At 33.6% G+C, this 27163-nt stretch overlaps 1 protein-coding gene and 1 non-coding gene across 3 annotated transcripts in view; one reads left to right on the top strand and one right to left on the bottom strand.

Annotated features, from left to right (window-relative positions):
- Usp8 (ubiquitin specific peptidase 8) overlaps positions 1-27163 on the top strand; it is a 65841-nt gene that overhangs the window by 20104 nt on the left and 18574 nt on the right. Inside the window, exons 4-10 of one of the 2 annotated variants that reach the window (XM_005316561.5) lie at positions 2963-3048; positions 11911-12073; positions 14227-14269; positions 16769-16913; positions 20548-20710; positions 22923-23067; positions 23365-23585. In XM_005316561.5, coding sequence (XP_005316618.1) covers positions 2963-3048; positions 11911-12073; positions 14227-14269; positions 16769-16913; positions 20548-20710; positions 22923-23067; positions 23365-23585 — 966 coding nt within the window. Of the gene's footprint in view, positions 1-2962; positions 3049-11910; positions 12074-14226; positions 14270-16768; positions 16914-20547; positions 20711-22922; positions 23072-23364; positions 23586-27163 lie in introns of those variants that run through there. The other variant, XM_078049628.1, reaches the window with a different exon arrangement.
- Positions 26081-26155, bottom strand: Trnag-ccc (transfer RNA glycine (anticodon CCC)). The gene has a single exon. It is a non-coding gene; the product is annotated as a tRNA-Gly (tRNA).

The raw sequence follows: 27163 nt of genomic DNA, 5'->3' as shown, positions 1-27163 counted from the left end.
TAATAACAATGATATTTCTTTTCCTTTCTGCCGCCTCTTTTTATTTTTCACCTTGTGGTCCTGGGGATTGAATCCAGGTCCTCAGTCATACTAAGCAGGTGCTGTACCAATAAGCTGCATCCCTAGCCTAACAACAGAATTTAGATCACATACAACGTCAAGTTCCAACTCTTATATTGATAGAAAAAGCAAACTAAAGATATGTTTTATTATTTTTAAATATATATGTATGTATATACATGTGCATTCCCATATGCATGCACTTTTATTTTACCTTGGATTAGTACAAGTTTATAGCAATATATAGACTCATAATCTGCTTTCTGTTTTAATAAATTATTGGCAGGTCAGGTGGAAGTGGAAGAATTGAGTTTACTCATGTGTTAAATTAGATCTCAGCTTATAACATTAATACTGATCACTTCTATAACCCTTTAATTTTAAATTATGTTCTGTTCTTGATTTGTTGAATAGGTGTTGTTGACCTTTCATTTGTTGAAGCCATGGGTAGTGATGGAGGAGGGAGGCAATGTAAATGAAGACTAGCATAGGTGTTGATGGAGAAAATGGTTTCATTTTTAATTGTACTAGAAACAGGCAAAGAATGTAGAGGTCATATTAAGAAAGAGGAAGTATGTTGTATTGGTTTCCACTTTTTTCTCCTTTCTCTTCCTGCTGGGGATTATACCCAAGGCCTTAAGCATGCTAGGCAAGTGCTCTACCATGTAGCTACATCCCCAGCCCTGGTTTCATCTTAGGAATGATTTTGCTCTCACATAATAGTAGCAAAGGGGTGTCTATAGATTTACTAACTGTAAGAAGCTATTCTTAATATTCAGATTTTTATTTTACTCTCTGGTGGTCAAATTGCCTTGACTCATTGAAATTAACTTATAACAAAATTTCTCTTATTTGAAGTTACCTTTTTTTCCCTAGAATAGCATGACTAATATAATTTGTTTTGGTTGTTACTTAAGAGATAATTTTAATGTTGTAGTTAATGTTGATAAGTCATGTTTTTCCCCACCAGTGAAATTATGCTGAAAATATTTTTTATCAAGTTTTAGACCTAGTTTTTGAAAAACTGTCCTTTTGCATTTGGAAGTTCATCTGCTTGTCCACAAATGGATGAATTACTCTGGCCATGAGAGAAACATTTTTTTTTATTTATGTATTTTTGTGTTGGGGATTAAACCCAGGATACTCTACCACTGAGCTACATCCCCTGTCCTTTTTTTTTGGTGGTGTTCCTCAGCCAAACACAGGGCCTTATATGCTTCAGGCCAGCGTTCCACCGTGAGCTGCTTCCCCAGTGCCCCCATCTCTAGTCCTTTTTTATTTTTTATTTTGAGACAGCTTCTCATTCTGTTGCTAAGGGTCTCACTAAATTGCTGAGGCTCATCTCAAACCTTGCAATCTTCCTGCCTCAGCTTCCTAAATTTGGGGGATTATAGGCAAGAGTCACCACACTTGTTAGAGAAAAACATCTTTTAAGATTTTTAGACATACTTATCTGCAGATGAGAAGCAGAGGTCTGCCTAAATTCAAACTTCTTATATGCTGGTTAAAATCTGTTAATATGGAATTGCCTAAAGAAAGTGTAAACTAGGTGCAGTGGTGCACACCTGTATGTAATACCAGTGACTTGGGAAGCTGAGGCAGTAGGATTGAAAGTTGGAGGGCAGCCTCAGCAATTTAGGAAGACCCTGTCTCAAGACAAAAAAATAAATAAAAAGGGCTGGAAAAATAGCTCAATGGTAGAGTGCCCCTGGGTTCAATCCCTGGTGCTGCAAAAAAACAAAACAAAGGCATAAGCATTGCTTACTAAAGTACATTTTAATTAATTAAAAATTTTTTGATACTGGGGATAGAACCTAGGGCTTTTCACATGCTAGGCAAGCTTTCTATCACTGAGGTAAGTCCACAGGCCTTTAATTTTATTTTGAGACAGGATCTTGCCAAGTTGCCCAGACTAGCTTCAAACTTGTGATCTTCCTGCCTTAGCCTTCCATGGAGCTGGGATTATAGGTATGCATCCCCCACCCAGCTATTTGCGATTTGAGATTTGGACAGATCTGATGTTTGCTTTTTTTTGCCTTTGTGATAGGGCTATTTTTATGTACTACTTTACTATTTTATGTACTAGCTTACTTTTTGTTATAGTTTTAGAAGCTAGTGGTTGTTTTTTCGTTGATGAGGTTGGGAATGTTTTTTCTAGCTAACCTTTTTTCCCCTTGAGCAGGTTGGGAGTAAATTTTAATTGATAAAGAGATTTTTCCATTCCCACAGTGTCTGTTACATTTCCAAAGGGAATATGTAGGTGAAAGTGGCAGAAGTTCAGGTTAGGAAACTGCCTGCAAAGGCTCAGGTAACCTAGACTGTTACTTTATATGCTACAATTATTCAGTTCTTGGCTTTCAATAAAAGGATTATTTTCATTTGCTCTGTCTAGAGTTCTTACAACTGTTTTTTTGTTTGTTTGTTTTTGTTTTAGTCTAACCTCTCTAGTGTACCTCAAGTATGTGAGGTATTAAATTTAATTCACTAAGTATATATTGCCCCTTAATTAGGTAGGAACAGAATATATGTCAATTTCTTCAGAAACTTGTATTTTTCACTCTTTATACTACCAAATATTTAAGATTTAGGTTAAACTTAATTTAGCAAACTTTCTCTAGTAAAGGATATAGTACCTTTATAGCCTGTGCATTGGAAAAAATCAGAAGGTATTGTGGGGTTTTTTAAGCATGCTAATGATATGAGGAGATACTTTTGGAGACATTTGGAGAATAAATTGTACATTTCTGTGGGTGAAAAGCTTTTCAAGGTGTCTCAATTATTATAATGCTTTTATTTAAAAAACATTGCTTTATGTAAGCACCATGTTTTTAGTATTTTTAATATCAGTGCTATGTGCAGTACCCAGTACTAATGGTATGGCATGGTTTTCCTGTAATTTTAGGAGTACTTTCATTCAATACTTGGACCTACAAACATCAAAAAAGCTATAGAAGAAGCTGAAAAACTCTCTGAAAGCCTTAAACTGAGGTACAGACATTATTATCAAATCTTGAAAAGAATGTAAAATTAACTTATAAAATATTTGTCCATTTATATCTTATCATGTGTAAAATATCCAAGTTCCTAGAATTAAGATTTCTGTTAACTGGGACACAGAAATTAAAATATTTTTCTATATCACCTATAGTTCATATGTTACTATCAGTATTTTTTATTGAAATTTTAAAAGTATTTAGAATGATAGATTGTAAAGGTAAGTGTTGGTATATATTAAATTAGAACTCAGGTCCAATTTTTTTAAGTTAAAATATTTGTAAATTTCTGATTGTATTTTTCAGAAAAATTTAATTCTTCACATGCTCCATGTTATACTGTGCTACTGGATACTGGTCTTAAGGAAATGAAGTATTTGCTCTTACTTTTCATTTGCCTATAATTGCAAAAGTTATTTATGTTTACAGAAAGATCTGATTCTGGAATTTGCTATGACTGACTTACCAGGCTTAAAATGATTACAGATGTTAAATGGTGTGTTTCAGTTTTTAGTTTATTGCTATTATAGGCAACTTAATGGTGTCATATAGATCATAGTAAATAAATTTCTGCCCACATCTTGCAGCATAAGAATTCTTGATGAATAAATTTAAAAGCATTTCTAGTAATATGACATATTGAGGGGAGAACTGTGGAACTGGTTTCAAGCAATACATGCTGCCAGAGCCTGGCTAGTGAAAAAGGGCATACTGAGAAATTAACAACACAAATAGTAGAGAGAAGAGGGAAACCAGAAGGTTTAACCAGGCCAATGTATTTATGGTTTGAACTTTCGTTTCCACTGAGAATGTATCATATTACTTGTATTCTAAAACATTATTTTAAAAATAAAGATTGAAACTTTTTTTTGTTGTTGCTGGGAAGCAAATCAGGACCTTCCCCCTGCCAGGCAAGTGCTCCACCACTGAGCTATGCCTTTAGCCCCTGAAACATGAAATTTTTAAAAGACAAAAACACCAAAAATTAAATACTGGAGTTCAGGTGGTGGGATTATTATTTTTTAAAGTATTTTTTTAGTTGCAGCTGGACATAATATCTCCATTTTATTTATTTATTTTTATGTGGTGCTGAGGATCGAACCCAGTGCCCCATGCATTTGAGGCAAGTGCTCCACCAGTGAACTACAACCCCAGCTTGGGTGGCAGGATTAATAATAATGTATCTATTTTATAGTGTTTATTTACTATTGATATTCTATTGTTTTTGTAATAAAGAAGAGAGGAAAATCTTGTGGTTGCTGAATTCTTCAGAAGGCAAATTAATAAATGTGTGATGATTCACACAGAAGTTATGTACATTAAAGAAGATCTTTATATAACTCTTTTTAATCTTCATAACTATAACTTATTACTGGGCAAAGGGACCTTGATTATAAGATTTTTAAAAACTTCTAGTACAGTGAATCTTGACTATGAGTCCATTTTGTTACCTGTATTTCTTTTAGATAAATGTGCAGTGTTCAAGTGAAGAGAATTGTTTTGCAGAATATAGCATCAGAACATACATATAAAGGCAGATACTTCTTGAAAAAATGACAACTTTTTTCTTTAAAAACTCCGTTCTTATGAAGGAAATCAGTGAGAACGATTCAATATTCAAATATTTACTTTTTTCACAGTAATGGAATGGCCTATTTTACAATAATTTTGTTATTGCTTAATGAGCTCTTAGACCCCAGTTCTAAGGTTTTTGAATGTACACTGAATTTTTCCTGATTTGTAGATTAATTTGTATCTAGATGGGGAGAATCATTTCATTCTTGTTTTTCTCCCTAAATGTCCTTCTCTTGCTTCTTGCCATATATGTTTGGTTTTTTCATTGACATTTAGAGCAGTTCTGTATTAACATATATATCTTTTCATTTATCCTTACTAATTCTCTAATAAGTCAAACACAGAGCTCTTCTCCTTTTAAGTTTTTGAAATCTGTACATAGTTAGGATTTCCCTTTCATCAGGCCAGCAGTCTGAGAAAGAAATTCGAAACTATTCTGTCTAAATTTTGGAAGATATATTTTAACTTTAAGATGAAAGTCCTAGACACATTGGGTAAAATTTTCTGTCTGCTAGTTTGCCTGGTCATCTAGTATCATGCAATCTATCTTCCCTCTCCTAGCAGGCATAGTTCCTGATTCCCAAAACACTTGAACCAAAAGACCTAATTAGTATATGGAAAACATTTCACCATGATTTATCATTATGGAATATTTGTTTAATTATTTATTGATTTACCCACTTCTTTCACATCCATATTAGGGGTTCTCTTAGATTTAATTTTTACCAACTCTGGTGGTATCAGGATTCTCAAGAAATTAAATAAGCAGGTAAAGGAACCAGAAGTCTGTCAGATGACGAGCAAGCCTTGACATCACTTCAGATTACTAATTGAGGCTCTGAAGTGGAAGCATCATCAACTGTATTTAAGTGGACTTACCACTCTAATGTAGAAATGGAGAAAACAGCAAGGTAGGGAGTGAGATGTGAATATATCAAAAAGAAAACAGGACCTGGGCACAGCGGTGTACACCTGTAATCCCAGCAACTGAGGCTAGGCAGGAGGATTGCAAGTTTGAGGCCAGCCTCAGTAACTTAGTGAGGCCCTAAGCAACTTAGCAAAAAAATAAAAAGGCCTGGGGATGTAATTCAGTGGTAAAGCGCCCCTGGATTCAATCCCTGGTACCAAAAAAAATTTTCTTTTCAGGAATAAAGGGAATCTTAAGTTTCTTCATTTCTGCCAGCCTGATTGTGCTTACTTCTTAGGGCAGACAGTTCACATACTGTTCCAGCATAGAGTACTACTAGAGAAGAGATGTAGAGCAGTGGGTAAGTGTGTGGAGCCAGACTCCCTGGGTTTGAATTCCATTTGTACTTACTAATTGTGTGATCTTGGGCAAGTTACTTTAGTCTCCCTCTGCCTGTCTTTTCATCTGTAACTGGGATAAGAATAAATTCCACCTCAGAGTTTTTTAACGCATTAAGCAAATTAACACACATACAAACACTTAGATTGATGCCTGGCGTGTAGTGGATGCTCAGTAAGTATTTGCTGTTGTCATTAACAATGGAAGCAGCCTTGTTCTGCAGCACTGTTCTTTTTGGCTTTCTAATGACTTACATTAATGAGTCTAGGTAAAACATCTGCACAGTTTTGTTCCTCCTCCCAAGTCTTTCATTTCTGTTTTATAACTGTAAAATAGATGTTGGCATATGAAATAGGCAGAAAAATCTAGAGTTGCTGTTTCATTGACATAGCCAGTGATGGTACTTGCTTGTTCTTCTGTCAGTAAGTTTTCAAACAGTGCATAGGGAAATTGGGGAAGCAAATACAATAGGAAGGGTGGTCCCATTGGAGATTTCAGAATCCTGATATCAATGAATATTGTTTGATGAACAGGTGTAATCTGGTGAAACCTCTGCTTTTGTAAAATCCTATATGAAGTTTTTCACTTTTATTTCTATTTATTTTATTTTAACATGGATTTTTATAAATCTAATAGCATATTGTTCTCTCTGCAGAGTTTTATAATTTATTTGGAAATATTTTAAAATTTCCCTTGTGATTTTTTTCCCTTGATCCTAGGATTGTATAGAAGTGTGTTGTTTAATTTCCAAATATATGAGATTTTTCTAGATATCTTATTGATTTCTAATTTAATTTCACTGTGGTCAGAGATATTCAGTCTCTTTAAATGTATTCTTATACTGTATCTCAGCATATGGTCTATCTTAGTGAATAGTCTTATATGTACTTGAAAATTGCAGTTGTGAATAAAGTGTTCTCTGTGTATTATTAATCCATTTTGTGTCAATACAATGAAATACAAAGATAGACTGACTTTGTAAAGTAAAGAGGTTTCTTTAGCTCATGGTTTTGGAGGCTGAAAGGTCAAATAGCATGGTGCAGTCTTGGGCAAGGACCTTTCTGGTCTCCTTAAAGCCATCAATATTCAGTCATAGTGGTCCCACCACAATGACTTTATCTAATCCTAATTATCTCCCAAATGGCCTACCATTAAATTCCTTAGTCTCATTAAATTTCTACCCAGTGGGGATTAAATTTCATCATGAGTTTGGTGGGAGAGTGGGTTCACAAACAATTTTTAAATTATTGAACCATATATGTGTCATTTAGGTCAGAGTGGTTGAGTTTTGGTTAGATCTTCTCTTATCTTTTTTGTTTTTTTTTAACTTATTGAGTTTGTGAGGGATATTATTTGTTTGTTTTTGGCCAAGTTGTAACAGTTACTAAGAGAGGGTGCTAAATACTGTATTTATTTTTCTCTTTAATTCTTTCAGTTTTTGTTTTATGTATTTGAAATTCTAATTCTAGGCATGTAAACATCTATTGCTATTATAAATTCCTGATGAATTGGTCTTTATTTAGTTAATTATTTTTTGCAGTAATAGGGATTGAACCCAGAGTATTTCACCACTGAGCCACAGCCCCATGATATTTTGAGACAGGTTTTCACTAAGTTGTTAAGGTTGGCCTCCAATTTGTGTTCTTCCTGCCTCAGTCTCCAAGTCACTGAGATTGTAGGCTTGTGCCATTGTGTCCAGTTTGAATTGACCTTTTTATCATTATATCCCTCTTTAAATCTGGGAATATTCTGTATTCTGAATACTTCAGTTTTTGTATGTGTGTTGTTTGCATGTTTTTCCGTTTCTTTGAGCTTTGCCAATATCTATTCTTAAGAGCGTCTCATGTAGATATCATATAATTGTATCTCACTTTTTCATTCATTTTTGACAGTTTCTGTCTCTTTATTGGTAGTGTTTTATCTATTCACATTTAATGTAGTTTTTGATGTGGTTGTACTTAGCTCTGTCATTTTACTATTGTTTTCTTTTGTGTCATGTGTTTTTCATAGTTTCTTGCCTTTGAATTATTCTTTTTTGAATTCCATGTGATCAACTAGCTTTTAAATGTATTACATTCTTAAAAAATAGGTTCTCCAGGGATTTCTTTCATTTGCAACAATATAAATCTGTTTACCACACTTTATCCTTTATGCATTAGTTGTCACATATGTATACAAACACTAGAACCTCCCCCAAAACAGGGTTATAATTTTTGCTTTAAACATGCATATGTGTTTTTAAAAATTAAGAGAAAAAAATACTCCTTTATATTCTCCCTTATATTTACCATTTCTGGTATTTTCTATTTCTTTTAGATACAAGTTCCATCTAGAAACATTTCTTTTGGCCTGAAAAACTTTCTTTAACACTTCTAATAGTTTGTTGGGAACAAATTCTTGATTTTTGTTTATCTGAAAATATCTTTATTTCATATTCCTATGTGTGTGTAGGAGCATACTCCCTCCTCTTTCCCTCCTTCCCTCTCTCTCCCTTTTTTCCCCTCAGCACTGGAGATTGAGCCTGGAGCCCTTCTGTTTTTATTTTAAGATAGGGTCTTGCTAAATTGCCTAGGCTAGCCTTGAACTTGTGATCCTCCTGCCTAAGCTTTGCAGTTGTTGGATTATAGGCTTGTACCACCATGCCTGGCTTCATCTTTATTCTTAAAAGATATTTTTAGGATAACAGGATTTATCCTTTCATGAATTACAGGATTCTGGTTTGATAGGTCCCCTTACTTCTTCTAATACTTTAAAGCTATTCCAGTGTCTTGTGACCTCCATTGTTTGGTTTTGTTTTTTGTTGTTGTTTATTTTTTTTTTTTAAGTTGGACACAGTACCTTTATTTTATTTATTTATTTTTATGTGGTGCTGAGGATCGAACCCAGTGCCTTGCACAGGCTAGGTGAGCACTCTACTGCTGAGCCACAACCCCAGCCCTCCATTGTTTCTTAATAGTCATTAAGATTACTTGCAAGTAATGTGTCATTATTTTATGATTCAAGATTTTCCCTTGAGCTTTGGTTTGCCCATGATGTTGGAAGGTTGGTTTTCTTTGTATTTTTCCTGTTTGAGATTTACTCACATCCCCATATATGTAAATTAATGTCTTTGGTCACATTTGGGAAGTTCTTGACCACCATTTCTTAACTATTTACTTTTTTCCTGTCCCGTTTTCATTGTCTTGCTGGAACTCCAGCTATACATATGATAGACCTTCCTATTTTGTCTATCAGATCTCTAAGTTGAGTTTGTTGTTCTCCTTTTTCCCTTCCTCCTCCTTTAAAATCGTTCCCTCCTTTCTTTAGATTGGCTAATTTGTATTACTCTTTAAGTACTCTCATCTCCAGTTTTCAGGTAGGTGAGTTTGGGGTTTATTTTGGGAGGTGGGGGTGTGTTTCCCAGATATGTGTTTCAATACCAGAATTTCTGTTTGGTCTTTTTTATGGTGACCATTTATTTGCAGAGATTTCCTATTTGTTCGTTCATTAGAAGAACATTTTAAATTTATATCCTTCATCTTCTTTGAGTTTTGTGTGCTAAATCCATCATCAGGGTTATTTCAGAGTCAATTTGCATTGTTTACCATTTCTCTTTAAGTGTGGTCACATTTTCTTTTTTCCTTGTATGTCCAATAACTTTAGAAATTGTGAATGATACATGTAGAGGCTCTGCATCTGTTTATTCCTCTGAAGAGTGTTGATTCTTTTGTTATTATAGGCAGTTTACTTGGTTAGACTCAAATTTTTAAGCTCTGTCATGATGAAATGTCTTTTCAATTCTTTTAGATTTAGCTGAAAGAAAAACTTATCTCCTAAGTGTCTGCCCTGTACAAGGTTAGTTCAGGTATCAACTAGAGATTTAGTTCCAATTTGTACAAAGAAATTGGAACTCTGGCTCTCTGGAATTAGGATTTCTGTTGGAGTTTTAGCTGCTTCCAGCATCAACAAAGGTATAGTTTTTAGGTGTTCAGCTGTAAAAAATGGGAATCTCACTTTCTTCAAGCATCAACACCCACTTCTTGCCTGATTATGGTTGCTATCCAATTTTTATATGTTGTCCGGAGTTTGTAGTTTCCTTTGATCCGTTCAGTACAATAGGAATTACTAAGCTATTACCAAAAATCAGAATCCCCCCATGTTTTTTATTTTTTTTAATAAGCACTGGGGATGGAACTATATCCCCACCCCTTTTTATTTTTATTTTGAGGCAGAGTATGGCTCAGGAACTTGGGGCCTGTAATTTGTGATTCTCTTGCTTTAGTCTCCCAAGTGGCTGGGATTACAGGTAGGCTCTACTATACCCAGCTCCCATCTTTATTTTTTTGAAGAGAAAGGATGGTTTGTTTTTTGTTTGTTTGTTTACCGGGGCACTTGACGCTGAGCCACATCTCTAGCCCTATTTTGTATTTTAGAGAAAGAGTCTTACTGAGTTGCTTAAGTGCTTCACTTTTTGCTGAGGCAGGCTGTGAACTTGAGATCCTCCTGCTTCAGTCTCCGAGCCCCTGGGATTATAGGCATGTTCCACCGAACCCAGCAGTAGAATGGTATTTTAAAGAACAGTGTGAGATAGTTATCATCACCATGTTTTTATCAAATCTTAGTGATCATTTCAACCACTGAAATAAATTATTCAGAACTAATTGCTAAGCATAAGGATAAAAGTAGCTCAAGGATTTAGAGAAGCACCATTTTCCTTATACTCATTCCCCTTAAGAAATACCTCAGCCTTATGTAACATCTAAAAGTTTAATTTCTTGTTAAGTGGGGGCTTATCAAATTGGAAATATCTTATTGATAATACATTTTGGTCACTATTAGCCTGATGTTGGTGATATGTGAGGAACAATTAGAAGACTAGAAGGCATTCTTAAATTAGGCTTAAAATTTTTTTAAAAAATGTTTTTTTTAGATGTTGATGGACTTTTATTTTATTCTTTTATTTATATGTGGTGCTGAGAATCAAACCCAGTGCCTCACACATGCAAGGCAAGCACTCTACCACCCCAGCCCTAGGCTTAAAATTTTTAATAAATAAATTTGGCAAAATTCTTTGAGTTGTCACCATTTCCTTTGTATAGTTATTTGAGAACTATACATTCAAGAGAGTATATAAAATGTATGTATATAACAAAAAATGAAAACTCTTGATTCATTTTTTATTGATCTTAGTCAATTGTTAATTATTCATTTTTCTTCCTCCTCTTCTTTCTTTTCCTCCCTTTCTCTGACTTAAACTTGAAACTCACAGACATTGCCAAATATTGCTGGTGATATTCAGGGCAAACAAGATTATATAGGTTCTTGATAACATACATTTCTTCCCACATTGCTTATAATCTCATAAGAAACCATTCCATAGTCCTTGGACATCTGCTAACTGTAGTTAGGATAGCTGTGTAACTTCCAACAAAATGGAAAATTCAGTCCTCTTTTAAAAAAAAATCTATTGACCTTGATAATACTCCCTCCTCCCCTGTGGTGTTAATACATTTTTAAGTGGTCATTTAAAAATATTTACACGTGTAAATATTTGACATTTGTTTGTTTTGCAGAAAGAATTAGGGGTGCTTATAAATCTTGAATCATTAAAAGATTGAAATGGTACCAGGTGGGTGTGGTGGTACACGCCTGTAGTCTCATCTACTCAAGGCACTGAGGTGGAAGGATCACTTGAAAAAGGAAAAAGATTGAAAATAGAGGAATAGAGACAAGAACATTAAATTACTTTCAACTTGAGAATGTAGACTTTCAAGATTTTTTGACCATTTAAAATGAATATACTGATAGCCGCAGAGGGCAAATATGTGAGCTGTGGTTTATAATGAAACTCTAGCAGAGTTAGATTGCAAATGGAGAGAGAGATTATACAGCCACAAAATACTTCCAATGCAGGATACTAATTTTTTAAAAATGTGAACTCCTTTGCTTTCCACTCTCATGGTAGTAAAAGACATCTTGACTTCTTTTTCTAACTAGATATGAAGAAGCTGAAGTTCGGAAAAAACTTGAAGAAAAGGACAGACAGGAGGAAGAGCAACTGCAGCAACAGAAAAGGCAGGAAGCAGGAAGAGAGGATAGTAGTGCGTCATCTAAAGGTTCTTTGGAGACTATGTTGGATTCCAAAAACAAAACCCAAAGGGTATCTCAAATTTGTTGTGTAAAGTAAAAAGACTGTTTTTTTTTGTTGTTGTTGTTAGATGATATGCTTATGGAGAGTTAAGGTAGCACTATAAAGTTCTTTTAGATAACAGGGGTAAATGTATTTTAATTTGAAGTTGAATTAAATATTATAGTTTCAGTTGATCTTAGGTTTTTCTATGAGCTTTTACAGCAATATGTTCTATTTAATTATATTCTTAACAGTCACTGTAGACTTGATGAGAGATAAGAGCTGTGATTCAGTACATCTGAGTTCTGGGGTTGTGTCAAGTCTTGTTTAACCACTCTGGGACTCAGTAGATGATATTTAAGGTTTTCTTCTTTCTCATACTGAAATTCATATTAAAATAAAGGTTTGGTATACTGCTTTATTTGTTGCCAAATATCTGTTTCTGGAATCTCATTCACTCCTTTTTGCTCTTTCCTTCTTTTTCTGATTTTCCCTTCTTCTTTCTCATTGTCCATTTTGTTTAGCTACTACTACTTAATCTTTTCAGCTATATCATCTGTTTTCCAAAAGCTACCAGTGACTTACTGTATACCACCAGCTATCACTATCTCCCTTACTTCCTCAGAATCATTCTTCCTAAAATATAATTTCTTCTGCATTATTAAATCCTTGAGAGATTTTTCTCCTTTTTTTTTCTTAGTATTTTGTAGCTTTCAGCTTTCATTTGTATGTGAATCATCAGTTTCATTAATTAGTGCCAGCTAAAGATGTAGCTCAGTGACAAAGTGCTTGCCTAGCATGTGTGAGACCCTGGGTTTAATCTCCAGTATCGCACTCCCCCCCCAAAAAAAGTAGTGACATTGGGCTAAGCACTGTGTAAAAAGAAGTATAGAAATCTGGTTTTTAATTTTAGGAACTCACTGTGTGAGAGAAATAATACTGCCTTTGGGAGATATTCATTTATGGGTCACATGGCTGGTATTATCAAATAATACTATTTGAGAGGACCATATGAAGGGAACTTTCTTAACTCTTCACTTTGTTACCTTTCCAAAAGTGGTCACTTTTTGTTACTTTATTTTGCCTTTTTATTTTAAAATAAAATACAATGAAACCCTCTCCTGAAGCTTTAATAATCAGTTAATATTTTGCCATACTTTTAAATTTGTCTCTTGTCCTTTTGCTGGGTGTTTTAAAGCAAATTGCAGCCAAATTACCATTTTACTCCTAAATATTTCAGTATTTATCTAAAAAAAATATTTTCTTAATAACTACAATGTTATTTTTCCAGCTCACAAAATTAACAATAATTCCCTAATATAATCTAATTCAGATTTCCCTACTTGTCATCACATGATTTTTTTAAGTCGATTTATTTCAGTCAGGATCCAAACAATGTAGACAAATTGTCTTTTGGTTGCTGTGTCTCTTAAGTCTCTAAATTAATCTCCACTTAAGTTCTCTTCCCTCATTTTTCATTTCATGTACTTGATGTTTTAATATTGGAAAATGAGCCCTATTCTCTATTTATCTTATGACTTCCTCCTTTTCTCGTGTACTTATTTTTCTGTATCCCATATTTCCTTTATTTTCTGTATAGTCATTTTCAAGTTTTGTTTCATGACAAGAATGTTCCACACATGATGTTGTGTCTTCGTATCATAGTAGACAGCACATAATACACATTTATTTTTAATGTTTTTATTAGTGAAGCTAAAATTGATCAATAGGTCTGAGTGTGTCCTGTCTAATAAGATGAGTTAGTATCTTAGGATTATCACATGTTGTCTTGGTTAGAAAATGTAAATTGTGTAATTAATTCTTTGTATTACTTCATTTTCCTTTAATTATGTAACAGAGGATACTAGGACAGCTAGAATTGTTTCATTATAAGAAGCACTTTCTTATTAAATACTAAATTTCTGTAATTGTGTTTTAAAATTAATTTGGCCTTTAGTTGAAGAAAATTTTGAGGAAATTTCCTATGATTATGATGTGCTGCTAGTTAGTTTAGCTGTGGCCTACTGCCAACATGACCTGGTAATGATATTATTATAAATACTGTATTTTTATAAAATGTCATTATTTGGCACATATCCTTTCTTAGACTTTGTTTCAGTGAAGTATTAACATTGAACCTTTTGTTTATATGAAAGTTGAAGATTTTTTTTTCTATGAAATAGATCAATGGTGAAAAGAGTGAGAAAAATGAAACTTTAGAAAAAGGTAAGTGTAAAGAAAGAGGAAGTTCTTTTAAGTCCTTATTGGAGCTTTTTTAAATAAGAATAAACTTCAGATTTTATACAGTAATACTTAGCATTGTGTCTAATCTCTGTGTTATCATTTTTCCTGGCCTGCATATTTATATTGAAAATGTCTTTGAGTTCTAGATTTATTTATTAAGGGGACTACTTTATGAATAATTTTAGCCTGAATGACATGATAAAAATATGGTAATGCATAGTTGAAAACATCAAAACTACAGCTGTACTCGTTTTCTATGTAAGTTTAGCATTGTGGCTAAGAGCATAATCTCTCAGCAGTCACTGACGCTCTTAGCCTGGATTTGAATAATAGCTCCTTCTCTGAATTTCCAAGTGATCTTGAACATGTTTCTTAACCCCTCTACCTCACTCTCTCCATCTGTAAAGTAGGGATGATTATAAAACCTGTTTCATAGGGTTTATGTAAGATTGAATTATTTAATTTGTGTAAAACTCTTAGAATCCACAGTAAACTTTCAGTATTAGGTATTATTATTTTCCTCTTTAAGTTGTCGACTTAAAATTCTTTGCTGAAAATATTGCCATACAATGTTTAAAATAAACTGAATAATGTAAGGTGTTGTTGATTTATTCTAAGATTAGATTTTATTCATTGTAGTTGCTTTGTAGTTCCTCATGCTTAGAAATTATTTGTAGTTCCTCATGCTTAGAAATTATTCTTCTCAATGTTATTCTCAGCTTGTTTAGTCTGTTTTGTTGTCAAAATAATCTCATTCGTTAGAGAGGAAAGAAAGTGTATTAGCCAGCTGTAGGTGTTTTAGCTTAGGAAATACTGAGACTACCTTCTTTCCATAGCCCACTGCTGAAATAGTTGTTCAAATATCTAAACTTCCTTGTAGTGTTTTTTAATTTTATACTCTATGTGGTACAGCTGAGGGAAAAATAGCAACATGGGGATATTTATTTTGTCAGGACCTCCCACCCCCATTAAATAAATAATTTCAGTAGCTTTGGTTTCTTTTTTTGTTAGACTTCTTAGATAAACATAATTTTTTTCTTGCTTTTGGACTGGGAACTAACTAATGAGTATCAAGTAAAATGAGAATTGGCAAGCTTTTTTATAAGGGGTTAGGTAGCCAGTATTTTAAGCTGGAGAGCCTTGTCTTTTCTGTCAGCTGTTACAGTGAAAGTAGCCATAAACCATGTGTAAACAAATGAGCATGGCCACATTCCAATAAAATAGGAGACCTTAATTGTCTTCCCCTCATGTGGAACACTAATAACAAGTTTTTGGCTTATTACTGTAGAAATACTTGGAAATCTAAAAGTTTTTTCAAAACACTCCATTGGGAGTTTTTAAAGAGGAATTTAGAATCTTTTGAGAATTTTCAAACCATGGATTTTTTTTTTCCTGGTAAGCATTTTTCTACTGTCTTTTTTTTTTTGTAGTCAAAGATTTATTTTTAATTTTTTTCATAAAAACATAGTTTATTTTAATTACTGCTTAAGGATTTAATCAGTATTCAATTTTAATGAAATTGCTAGGTTATCCAAATTGTCCAAATGCTATTAAAATTGAAGCCATTCTACAAGGAAATGATATTGGATCTGGTGGCAGTGGTTCTTATAATTTTGGAACCTTTTCTTTCTTTCTTTTTTTATTAGTTGCTCATGACAATACAATGATCTTTACATATCATATATTTGAATCAAATGGGGTATAATTTCTCATTTTTCCAAGTGTACAGGTTATAGACTCACATTGGTTATACAGACACGTATATATATATACAGCAATACTAGTGTCTATTTTATTCTACTGCCCTTCCTATCCCCCCTTCCACTCCCCTCCCCTCCCATCACCTCTCTCTACCCAATCTAATGTGACACAAAACAAGAATATTTTCATAGTTAAGTATATTAATTTCCCTTATATTATACCAGTAATAGAGCTAACACTAGATGCAGTTGTAACTTCAAAAGCAAGTTTTTATTTATTTATTTTTGTATTTATTTAGTGGTGCTGGGGATGAAACCCAGGGCCTTGCACATGCTAGGCAAGCTCTCTGTCTCTATCACTGTCCCCAGCTTAAGTTTTGATATTTAAATCTTTATAAAGAGAGCACTGGTCTGGCACCTGCAATCCCAGCTATGTACCTGCAATCCCAGCTATGGAAGAATTGCATGTTCAAGGTTAGCCTCAGGGACTTAGCAAGATCATATCTCAAAATTAACAAATAAAAAAGGCTGATGATATAGCTCCATAATAAGGCATGCTTGGGTTCAGTCTCTAGTATCACAAAAACAAACAGCACTGAATGGGTTTCTTAATAAATACCAATACAAATTATATTTAATGTTAGCTTAAAAGATAATAAGTGGTAAGTAAGTATATATTTTGCTCTTCTAGAAAAAACTATGTTGGTCCTGTGTTTGGTAATATGCTAGCACATGGAACTGGGTTTTTCTTGACTCTTCTACTGTCTCCTTCAATTTCAAGGAACAGTCACAGCAAAGAAACTATACACAATGATGATGGATAAAAACATCAGCTTGATTATAATGGATGCTCGAAAAATGAAGGATTATCAGGATTCCTGTATTTCAAATTCTCTCAGTGTTCCTGAAGAAGCCATCAGTCCAGGGTGGGTCATAGTATATTTAGAGAATATGGTAAACTATAGACAGTGGTAAATGTTACTACTAGAAATCCAAGCTAAACGTGGTAAAGTAGTCATTTCTTTTCCTGTTGACCTTTCATTCTTTGCTTCTTAATGATGTATCTCACCCTTTCTGCGGCATAATGTCAGAAACATTCCACTTTGGCTATTTTCTCCTATCATTGGCATTTGGAGTCTTATTAGAAATGAGATGGAGCTGCCTTTATATGTTTACTCTCTCCAGGTGTTTGTTGACTGATTTCCCTTATTATTTTCTGTTTATATATTTATGAATCATGTAACAAATTGTGAACTAATTATTTTACATACTAGAATTCCCCATACTATTATCTAGGATAAAAGAGTATACACAAACTTTTTTTTAAAAAAAGGAGTATAGCTAAGTGATTAAGAGAGAATCTCTGAAGTCAGACTATATACAAATAATTGTCACTTATTGCATTATCTCTAGCTAGTGACTTATCCGGAGCCCATGTTTCCATTTATAAAATGGAACAAACAATAGTACCTACCTCACAGAAGTTTTGAGCAGTTTGAGATATTTTGTATATCACACACACTTAGCACAGTGCTTGGCACAAGTAAAAGGCTTACTAGAACATTTTTTTTTAACTTGTTTGGTAAAAAGACCTCAAACCTTTCTTGTGTGTATTTATACAAGTAACTTTCTTTTATTTTATAAAGTTACTTGCATAGATAAATCATATATTAGAAATCATTATGACATAGTAGCAGAGCTAAACTTCTAGATCCAGGGCTATTTTCACTCTTTTAAGCTTGTCATATATAAATCATGTGCCTTGTGGGTCTTAGTTTATGGGATTGGATTAGTTAAAATTTGTGGTATGGCATTAAAGTATATATTTTTTAAAATTGGAAAATAAAATCTGCAGAATTCTTGACATATTACAGATGCTTGATAATTGTTTGACCTGAAGGATAGAATGCTTTGTAAATATACTACTTAAAAATAAGATCACAGTGTTTAGTCTAATCAAGCAGATATGAATATATTCCCAGAATTTGAAAAGATGAAGTTAATAGTTTTTAGATGATCTATACCAACAGAAACCTGGTAGTCTTAATTGCATTTGTGCTCAGTTCTGTGTTGAAACTTAAGATGACCTTAGGTTAAAGATTAAGGAACAAATTACATATTGAGAAAATTATTCCCTTTTAATTTTTTAATAGCTTTATTTTATTTATTTTTATGTGGTGCTGAGGATCGAATCCAGTGTCTTACACGTGCTAGGTGAGCACTCTACCCTTGAGTCACAACCCCAGCCCCTCCCTTTTAATTTCTGTTTCAGTCCTTCTCAGTTGGTTAAACAGAGTTTCAGTTTGGTTTAGTGTAACTTTTTAATATTTGATAATCTCCCTTAACAGGGAGCAGGCCTCAAGTTTCTATAGGCAGTAATATTTATAGCTAGCTGATGGTAATTACATATTTTTTTCATTCTCTATTCTAAATAATTTTAATATAGTATATGCACAGAAGCACTCCTATCCTAAGTGTTTAGCTCCTTTAATAGCCTCCAGACCAGGAAATAGGACATAATCCTCACTCCCAGATCCCCTAGTATGCTTGCTCTAAGTTACTGGCCATATTCCCACCCATCCAAGGAAACCAATTTTTTTTTTCCTCTTAGATATCTCAATTGGCTTTCTTTTCTATTCTAGAATCAGGCAGTGCTTCCATCCATAAAATGGAATAAGTGTTTCAATAGACTGAGCAGAAAACTACCGGTTTTTAACAGAATGTATTCATTTGTCTGTTTTTTAAATTTTAGGTAAACAGAATAATATAATTGTAGTCTTTTATGGATAGCTTCTTCTGTTCCACATTTTGAACTGTGTGTGTGTGTGTGTGTGTGTGTGTGTGTGTGTGTGTGTGTGTGTGTTAGTTACTAGGACCTTGCATATGCTAGGCAAGTACTACCACTGAGCTGCATCCCTAACCCTCAACCTTATGAGTGTCATCTCCGTTATTGTATGTAGTTGCAGTTTGTTCATTTTCATTGCTAAATGTATTCTGTTATATGAATACAGCACAATTTTTTAAATTTACTCTTTTATATTAGAAATGTTTTCCACATATATTATGACATAATTTCCTATTAAAATGAATTTATTTAAGTAGCCAGGCACAGTGGTGCATGCTCATAATCCCAGTATGCCTGTAATCCCAGCGGTTCAGGAGGCTGAGACAGGAGGATTGCCAGCCTCAGCAAAAGCAAGGCACTGAACAACTCAGTGAGACCCTGTCTCCAAATGAAATACAAAATAGGGTTGGGGATGTGGCTCAGTGGTTGAGTGCCCTTGAGTTCAACCCCCAGTGCACAGCCACCCCAATAAAAGAATGTATTTAAATAAAAGATCATTTAAAATTATTTGGATTAATAATTACATTTAAAAATTAAGTTATAAGAGCAGAGTTGAGGGCCGTTTGTGAATGTGATCCATGAAAGACTGAAGTTTGGGAAACACTGGTTGATGCTATTTCCCAAAATGCACTCAGTAGAATTCCAGAAGGGATCCAGACAGATGGGACAGCAAGAGTAGAAGCTCATAGGTAGGAGCATACTTGGATAAACCAAGAATTTCAAGGAAATTAATAGCTGGAGTAAGTAAATAAAGTGGGCAGGTCCTTAGAGAAGAGGGACATTGAGGTAATAGGATTGAGGACATGTATACATGACAGGACATTGTAAAGACTTTACCTCTTATTTTATCTGTTTTACCTCTTATTGTTTTTGAGCAAAAAAGATGAGGTGAACCGCATGCCTTAATAGAGTTGATATTATTCATAGTTGATATAAGAGGCAGCATTGAAAGTTGCTGAGATCATAGATGTGAGTCAGATTGCCTGAGTTTTAATTCTGGCTCCACTTACCAGCTGTAGCCTTGTGCAAGTTACTTACTCTTTTTGTAATTTGGTTTTCTTATCTATAAAATGGGGATAATATGTCTACAGGTTTCTTGTGAGGATTGAATGAGGCATTGAGGCGTTTAGATCAGTATCTGGCACATAATAAATGCTATATGTGTTAAATAAACATTTTGCTCTTTAATTATTGATTATCTGTGTAGGTATAATAAGAGAACTGAAATGTGAATAATGTTACCCAGATGATCCCCCAGTTGTTTATATGTGGCAAAGAGAGGTGCCCCAATGACTTCCTCTGTTATCAGTTTTGCCCCCTCCCCCTTTTTTAAAAGGTCAGAATTTCATCTACTTCTTTCAGGTTTTTTTTTTTCCAATATTTTTTTAGTTGTAGTTGGACACAATATCTTTATTTATTTTTATGTGGTGCTGAGGATCGAACCCAGTGGCCTGTCACATGCGAGGCAGGTACTCTACTACTGAGCCACAACCCCAGCCCTTCTTTCAGTTTTAATAATTATTAAAATCATTTTCCAGCTTACAATAGTGAAAGGGTTCAATGTTTAGGTTATTTAATATCTTAATATGAAGTCTGGCCTTAGAAAGGAATCTGCTTAAGGTTTGCTATGGCCTGGTACAGACTAACAAAACTCCTAATTTTATACTAGCATCTCTGTCAACTTTTGTCCCAATACAAATGTTAATACATTTCAGAGTCACTGCTAGTTGGATTGAAGCAAACCTCCCAGATGATTCTAAAGACACATGGAAGAAGAGGGGGAATGTGGATTATGTGGTACTTCTTGACTGGTTTAGTTCTGCAAAAGATTTACAGCTTGGAACAACTCTGCGGAGCCTGAAAGATGCACTTTTCAAGGTTAGCAAGTTTCCTATTGTAACTGTAAGCCTTCTTTGGTTGTTAGGAAGACATGCTGACTAGCTTTTTTCTCTTGCTTTGATTGTATAAAGATTAGTTTTCAGTCACCAGATAACAATAAACTGATCTGTATAAAATATTTGAATTTTCACCATTATAAGTTATCTGAAACAAATTTTTTTTAATGTTTGTTTTTTGTTGTTATAAAGACTAGGATGGACATGGTGCACACCTAGCTGCTCCGGAGGGTGAGGTAGAAAGATGAGGAGTTTGAGGCCAGGCTTAATGAGACCCGACCTTAAAAAAAAAAAAAAAAAAATAAGGAAAGAGAGGTAGAATTAGATTATAAGCATAAAAGCAAAGGAAGAAGTCACCAAAGGATAAATGTTTGATAGATTTGACGTAATAAAAAAAAAAGTTAGGTTTGTAAAAATATCACAAGATTAGAAGGTAGAAGACAAAAAAATATTATCAACAATTAAGGCAGTGTTTTAAAACATGCAAAATGTGAAGAGTTTTTATAAATAAATACTTAAAATTAAATTGTTAAATCAGTAGTGGATTATAGATAGTGATGAACAAAAGAGGAAAAACAAGTGGGCCTAACCATAAAAATGGTCTTTTCTAGTATAAGTACAGATTAAATTGAGTATCATTTTCACTGATCAAATGAACAAAGATTAAAAAAATAATATTCAGTTTAGCTTTTTAAATTACTAAGTTCATTCTGTTGGTAAAAGGGTCAGTTGATAAAAGATTGCCCACCAACAGAACAATCTTAAAAGCCTCATAATAGTTCATATTTTAAGACAGGGAATACAGGGCTGTGGTTGTAGCTCAGTGGTAGAGTGCTCACCTCACATGTGGAAGGCATTGGGTTCAATCCTCAGCACCACATAAAAATAAAATAAAGGTATTATGTCCATAAACAATTAAAAAAAATATATATATATATATAAAAAAACAGGGGCATAGCTTAGTGGTAGAGTGCTGAGGCCCTGGGTTCAATCCCCACCACCAATGGAAAAAAAAAACAGAATATAGAAATAGATCTAAATGTGGACTGATTACATGAAATTCCAGTATTCAAGTGGCTTTGATCTACAAAAGAGGTTTCATGAAGTTCAACCTATCAATGTCAAATAAAGGTGATGTCACAAATCAGTGCAGAAAAGATGAATTAAAATAAATGGTTTGACGACAACTGAATAGCCAGTGAATAATAGGAAGCAGATTCCTAACTTATTCCTTAGACCAGACTGGATCCCAAATGGATCAAAAGTATGTAGCTTGAAACAGTAGACTACTTGGAAAAAGCATTAGTATTTTTTATTATCTTAATCTCAAACGAAGATGCCATAAAATAAAATTCAGGAAAAATATCTAACATACATGACAAAGATCTGTTTTCCCTAGCACATTCAATGTTTTCTAAAAAATAAAGATTTATTATGAGAATTCTTATATTGTTGGTTAAATGTGTAAACTGTTATAGCCTTTTTGAAGTACAGTTTGAGATCATCTACCAAACTTTTAAACTGCCACTCTTCTCCTAGGAATGATCTTAAAGAAATACACAAATGTATATTTCTAAGTGATCATTTTGAAGATGAGCAATATATATTGAAAGCCATAAAATATTCTTGTGCCTTGGCTCAGCAATTCTACTTCTAGGAATTTTCTCTAAGGGAGGTGATGTGTGCATGTATGAGGATCTTTGGTTATTTATCTCAGCATTGCTTAACAATTAACTGGGGGTATAAAGCAAAGGATTGATTCAATTTTGAGGCATTTGTATGTTCATAATTGGTGAGGTTGTAGGTAATGTTTACTATATATTAATATATCTTCTAATTTTTCTTCTGAGGTTGTGGATTACATGTGTGGTTCTTAAAACCTGGTCTATACATTGATTTTATTTAATGTTGACTTTTAAAATCAATTCTCATTTTTCATCATTTAAAAGATAAATCTTGTCTTCAAGGGAACAATTTTACAATTTAAGTTTTGTTTTTCACTGTCAAGAGACTGTTCCCAAATTAAAAGTGCTATTTCCTTGTGAACATACTTTATATTCAGAGATACGAAAACTTGTGCTCTATAGGTGTAATAAGGATTGTAATGCATTCCACTGTTGTCATGTATTTAAAAAAAAAAAAGTAAAATCAATTAAAAAATTTAAAAATAAAAGTACTATTTTCTTATTTTATAGTGGGAAAGTAAAACAGTCCTGCGCAATGAACCTTTGGTTTTAGAGGGAGGCTATGAAAACTGGCTTCTTTGCTATCCTCAGTATACAACAAATGCTAAAATCACTCCACCCCCACGAGGCAAGAATGAAGAGGTGTCTATCTCATGTATGTATGTGAAAATTTTTGCTTTAAATTGTTTCAGTAACATAGAGATTAATTATGTTTTCAGAGTAATGTTTCTTCATTGTATATTCATTTGTCCTATTAGATAGAAGTTTGTTTTCAGGCAGAAAATGAGACTAAAACAATATGGCCTGGAAATTAACATTTTCTTTAAGATTCTCATGGTTGTCAGTTTTATTTAATTTTATTATCCCATATAACATGCATGACAAATATAAGTACTGTTTGTGGAGTTTTTTGTTGTTGGTTTTTTTAATATTATTTTCTTGGGGATTTTAGTGGATTTTACTTATCCCTCACTGGAAGAATCAGTTCCTTCCAAACCTGCCGAGATGCCACCTCATTCTATAGAAGTAGATGCAAATGTAGAATTGGTAAATGATCAAGATGAAAGAATGGGACCACCGAATATGTCAACTCCAGTTGAACCAATTGCTACTTCCAAAGCTGATGTTTCACCCATAATTCAGCCAGTGCCTATTAAAAAGAATGTTCCACAGGTATTGTCTTACTTTTTTTTAAATTCTAATTTGTTTTAATATTAAATATATAGCATAGAAATTAAGTTTTATATTAACCTTTAATATCTTTAAAAAGGTATCAATTAGAAGAATCTGTACATCTTGTCACCTTTTTTAATCCACTAATTTATTGATTCATTTAATAATAACATACACACAAAAGAAACCCAAAATTAACAAGAGATTTATAACATTTTAACATAAATGATATTTTGATGAAAATAATTATATTTTCTCAAACAAATATTAGTGGAAAGATTGGAATTGTTTTACATTTTTGGAAAACTTGTCCATATCTGGTTTGATAGATTGTCACATCTGCTTCTGATTCAGTCTGTTGCAATGTTGAATGTCACAGAATCTCTGACATACTTCACTCTACTCTTGAAGAATGAGTCAAATAAATAACAACCTGAGTAATAAAAATAATTTTGACCTTATGGGCCTGCTGAAAGAGTGTCTGGAACAATCTTTGAGTACTACTGCTTTAAAAATTCAAAGACCTAAAAAGAACATACTATAGGGATACAGCTACATCAATGTTCATAGCAGCACAATTCACAATAGCTAGAATGTGGAACCAAACTATATGCCCGTCAATAGATGAATGGATAAAAAAAAATGTGGCATTTGTACACAATGGAATATTACTCTGAACTAAAAAATAACAAAATCATGGCATTTGCAGGGAAATGGATGGCATATGTTAGAGCAGATTATGCTAAGTGAAATTAGCCAATCCCTAAAAAACAAATGCTGAATGTCTTGTTTGATATAAGGAGGGCGACTCAAAACAGAGCAGGGAGGAAGAGCATGAGAAGATCACCATTAAGCAAGGACGAGAGGTGGGAGGGAATGGGAGAGAGAAGGGGAATTGCATGGAAGATGGAAGGAGACCTTCATTGTTATACAAAATTAAACAGAAGAGGATGTGAGGGGAAGGGAAAAAAACAAAAAGAGAAATGAATTATAGTAGATGGGGTAGAGAGAGATGATGGGTGGGGAGGGGAGGGGGGATAGGAAGGGGATAGGAAAAGCAGCAGAATACAACAGACACTAGTATGGCAATATGTATAAACGTGGATGTATAACCAATGTGATCCTGCAATCTGTACATGTGATAAAAATAAGAATTCATATCCCACTTGAATCAAATGTATGAAATATGATATGTCAGGATCATTGTAATGTTTTGAGCAACCAATAAAAAAAAAATTCAAAGACATGTCCCTGGTTCCAAAGTCCTCACAGTTGGAATCTTTATTTTTATAAAAATGTTTTAGTATAATTCAGGCCTTTTGCCACAACTGCATTCTAATAGATTATCAAAGGATTTTAAACATAGCTGCTGACTCTGCCACAAATAATACCAAGAAAAGCTTGTGTTTCCACCGTTGAATTAGAACAAAACTTTTGAGGGATTTTTTATTGAAATTTGACCAGTAGTACGATTGTCCCTTGGTATCCTTTGGGGATTGGTTCCAGTACTCCTGGGGATAACAAAATCAGTAGATGCACCAGGTACAGTGGTGCACACCTGTAATCCCAGTGGCTTAGGAAGCTGGAGACGGGAGAATCTTGAGTTCAAACCCAGCCTCAGCAGTTTAGCGAGGTCCTAGGCAACTTAATGAGAACCTGTCTCTAAATAAAATATAAAAAAGGGCTGGGGATGTGGCTCAGTGGTATAGCACGTCTGGGTTCAATCCCTGGTACCAAAAAAGAAAAAAACAAATAGATCAGTAGGTGCCGAAGTCCCTAATATAAAATGGTATAGTATTTGCATATAATCTACACGCGTCCTCCTGTATCATCTCTAGATTACTTCTAATACAATGTTAATGCTTTGTAAATAGTTGTCATACTGTATTGTTTAGGGAATAACAAGAAAAAGTCTGTACCTGTTTAGTACAGATAGCAATTTTTTAAAAATTCCCAAGATTGGAGATTTAGCTTAGTGGCAAAGTGCTTGACTAGCATTAGGAAAGCCCTAAGTTCAATCCTCAGCTCTCAAAAAAAAAAAAAAAAAAAAAAAAATTCTTTCATGTAGAACCTATGGATATGGAGGGCTGATTTAGAGGAAACTAATTTTCCCAAATAGTTTGGCTTACACACCACTTAAATTTGTGATGTCAATATTTTGGGTTTTAAAATAACTTAATTCCATTGCATTTAAATTTGACACTTTGCCAATAATTTATTTAAAACTTTTAAAATGACCAAGATGGTCAAATTAAAAATTGCAGCCTTTTCTTTGTTAGGTTCTATTTAAAGGAAGATTACTATCATAGGTAATGGTCAAGATTTTTTAGCATTCATTTCTAATTTTTTCCCACACATCTTTAAGCAGTATTTCACATTTAAAATGGGTAACATTGATTTGTAAAGCAGGATATGAATAGAATATTTGGTAGTTTTATTTGTTTTTTTCTGTAAGTTAAGGAGGTTGTTCATTAATTTTATTTATTTATTTATTTTGGAGGAGTGCTGGGGATTGAACCCAGGGCCTTGTGCATGGGAGGCAAGCACTCTACCAACTGAGCTATATCCCCAACCCTCATCACTTATTTTTTAAGGTCATCCTTAATATTTCAGATTAAAATGTCAGATTAAACAGAATTTGGTAAAACAAGTTTTCTTAAAATATAAATTTTAAAAATTCTAAAAGCAGCTAACATTGTTGCACTTCTTTTCAAGTTAATCTTTGCATTTGACCCCTAATCCTTTTTTGTCCCAACATGACTCTGAAATATGTACAATTTGTCAAATGTATTTTGAGATTCTTCCACATTCAACCTTAGTTGAAAGGCTAGGAAGTGATTGAGGGTCTTCTGTATGAAAGACAGCATGAAAATTTATAAATATGAGTAAGACCTGTATTTTGTCTGATATTTAGAAGGAGAGACTTATTTAAAATAGCATAAGACAGAATATCATTATTATTCTTCTAGTCACTGGAACACAGAACAAGGAGAAAAAGTTTAGCTGAAAGGGCCAGGGAGGTCTTTTCATGGAGAAGAAAGTAGTATTTTATTTGAACTTAAAAGAGTTCAATAGGGTTTGCAGATGCAAGAGAGTTGAAGAAAACTGTCTGACTTAAAGGGACAGGGCTTGCTCTGGGACCAATGAATTCAAGTATTTGACATGTAGGCAAGATTTGTGTTGGAGAGAGGAGAGTGTGGTGGTAGTTAATATTGGAAAGATAGACAAGAATCATCGAGAGATGTGTGTCAAATTTACATTTTATCCTAAAGGCATAAGGAAGCCACTAGAGAATTTTAAATTTGAAAGCAGCATGATCATAGCTGTGCTTTGAGGGAGTAATAGATTAAGCTACCAATATATAAAGAAACATTTATTTTGATTCCTGCTCCACTTTTTATTGGTATCCATCTCCATAGTGGTTTTTTTCTATTTCATTCGAAATATATATAGAAAAAAGAAGGAATAGGGTTTCTTTTTAATGAAGAGGTAGAAAGTAAAGAGAAACTAGACATGATTTTCTTTTTTATTCAATAGATTCCTCCTGCTATATTTTCTGTGTGGTATACATCTAAAAT

This window comes from Ictidomys tridecemlineatus, chromosome 5 (assembly GCF_052094955.1).
Source record: "Ictidomys tridecemlineatus isolate mIctTri1 chromosome 5, mIctTri1.hap1, whole genome shotgun sequence".
NCBI classification, from domain to species: Eukaryota; Metazoa; Chordata; class Mammalia; order Rodentia; family Sciuridae; genus Ictidomys; species Ictidomys tridecemlineatus.
The sequence above is the reverse complement of the archived record's forward strand: the minus strand, read 5'-3'. Positions and strand labels throughout refer to the sequence as shown.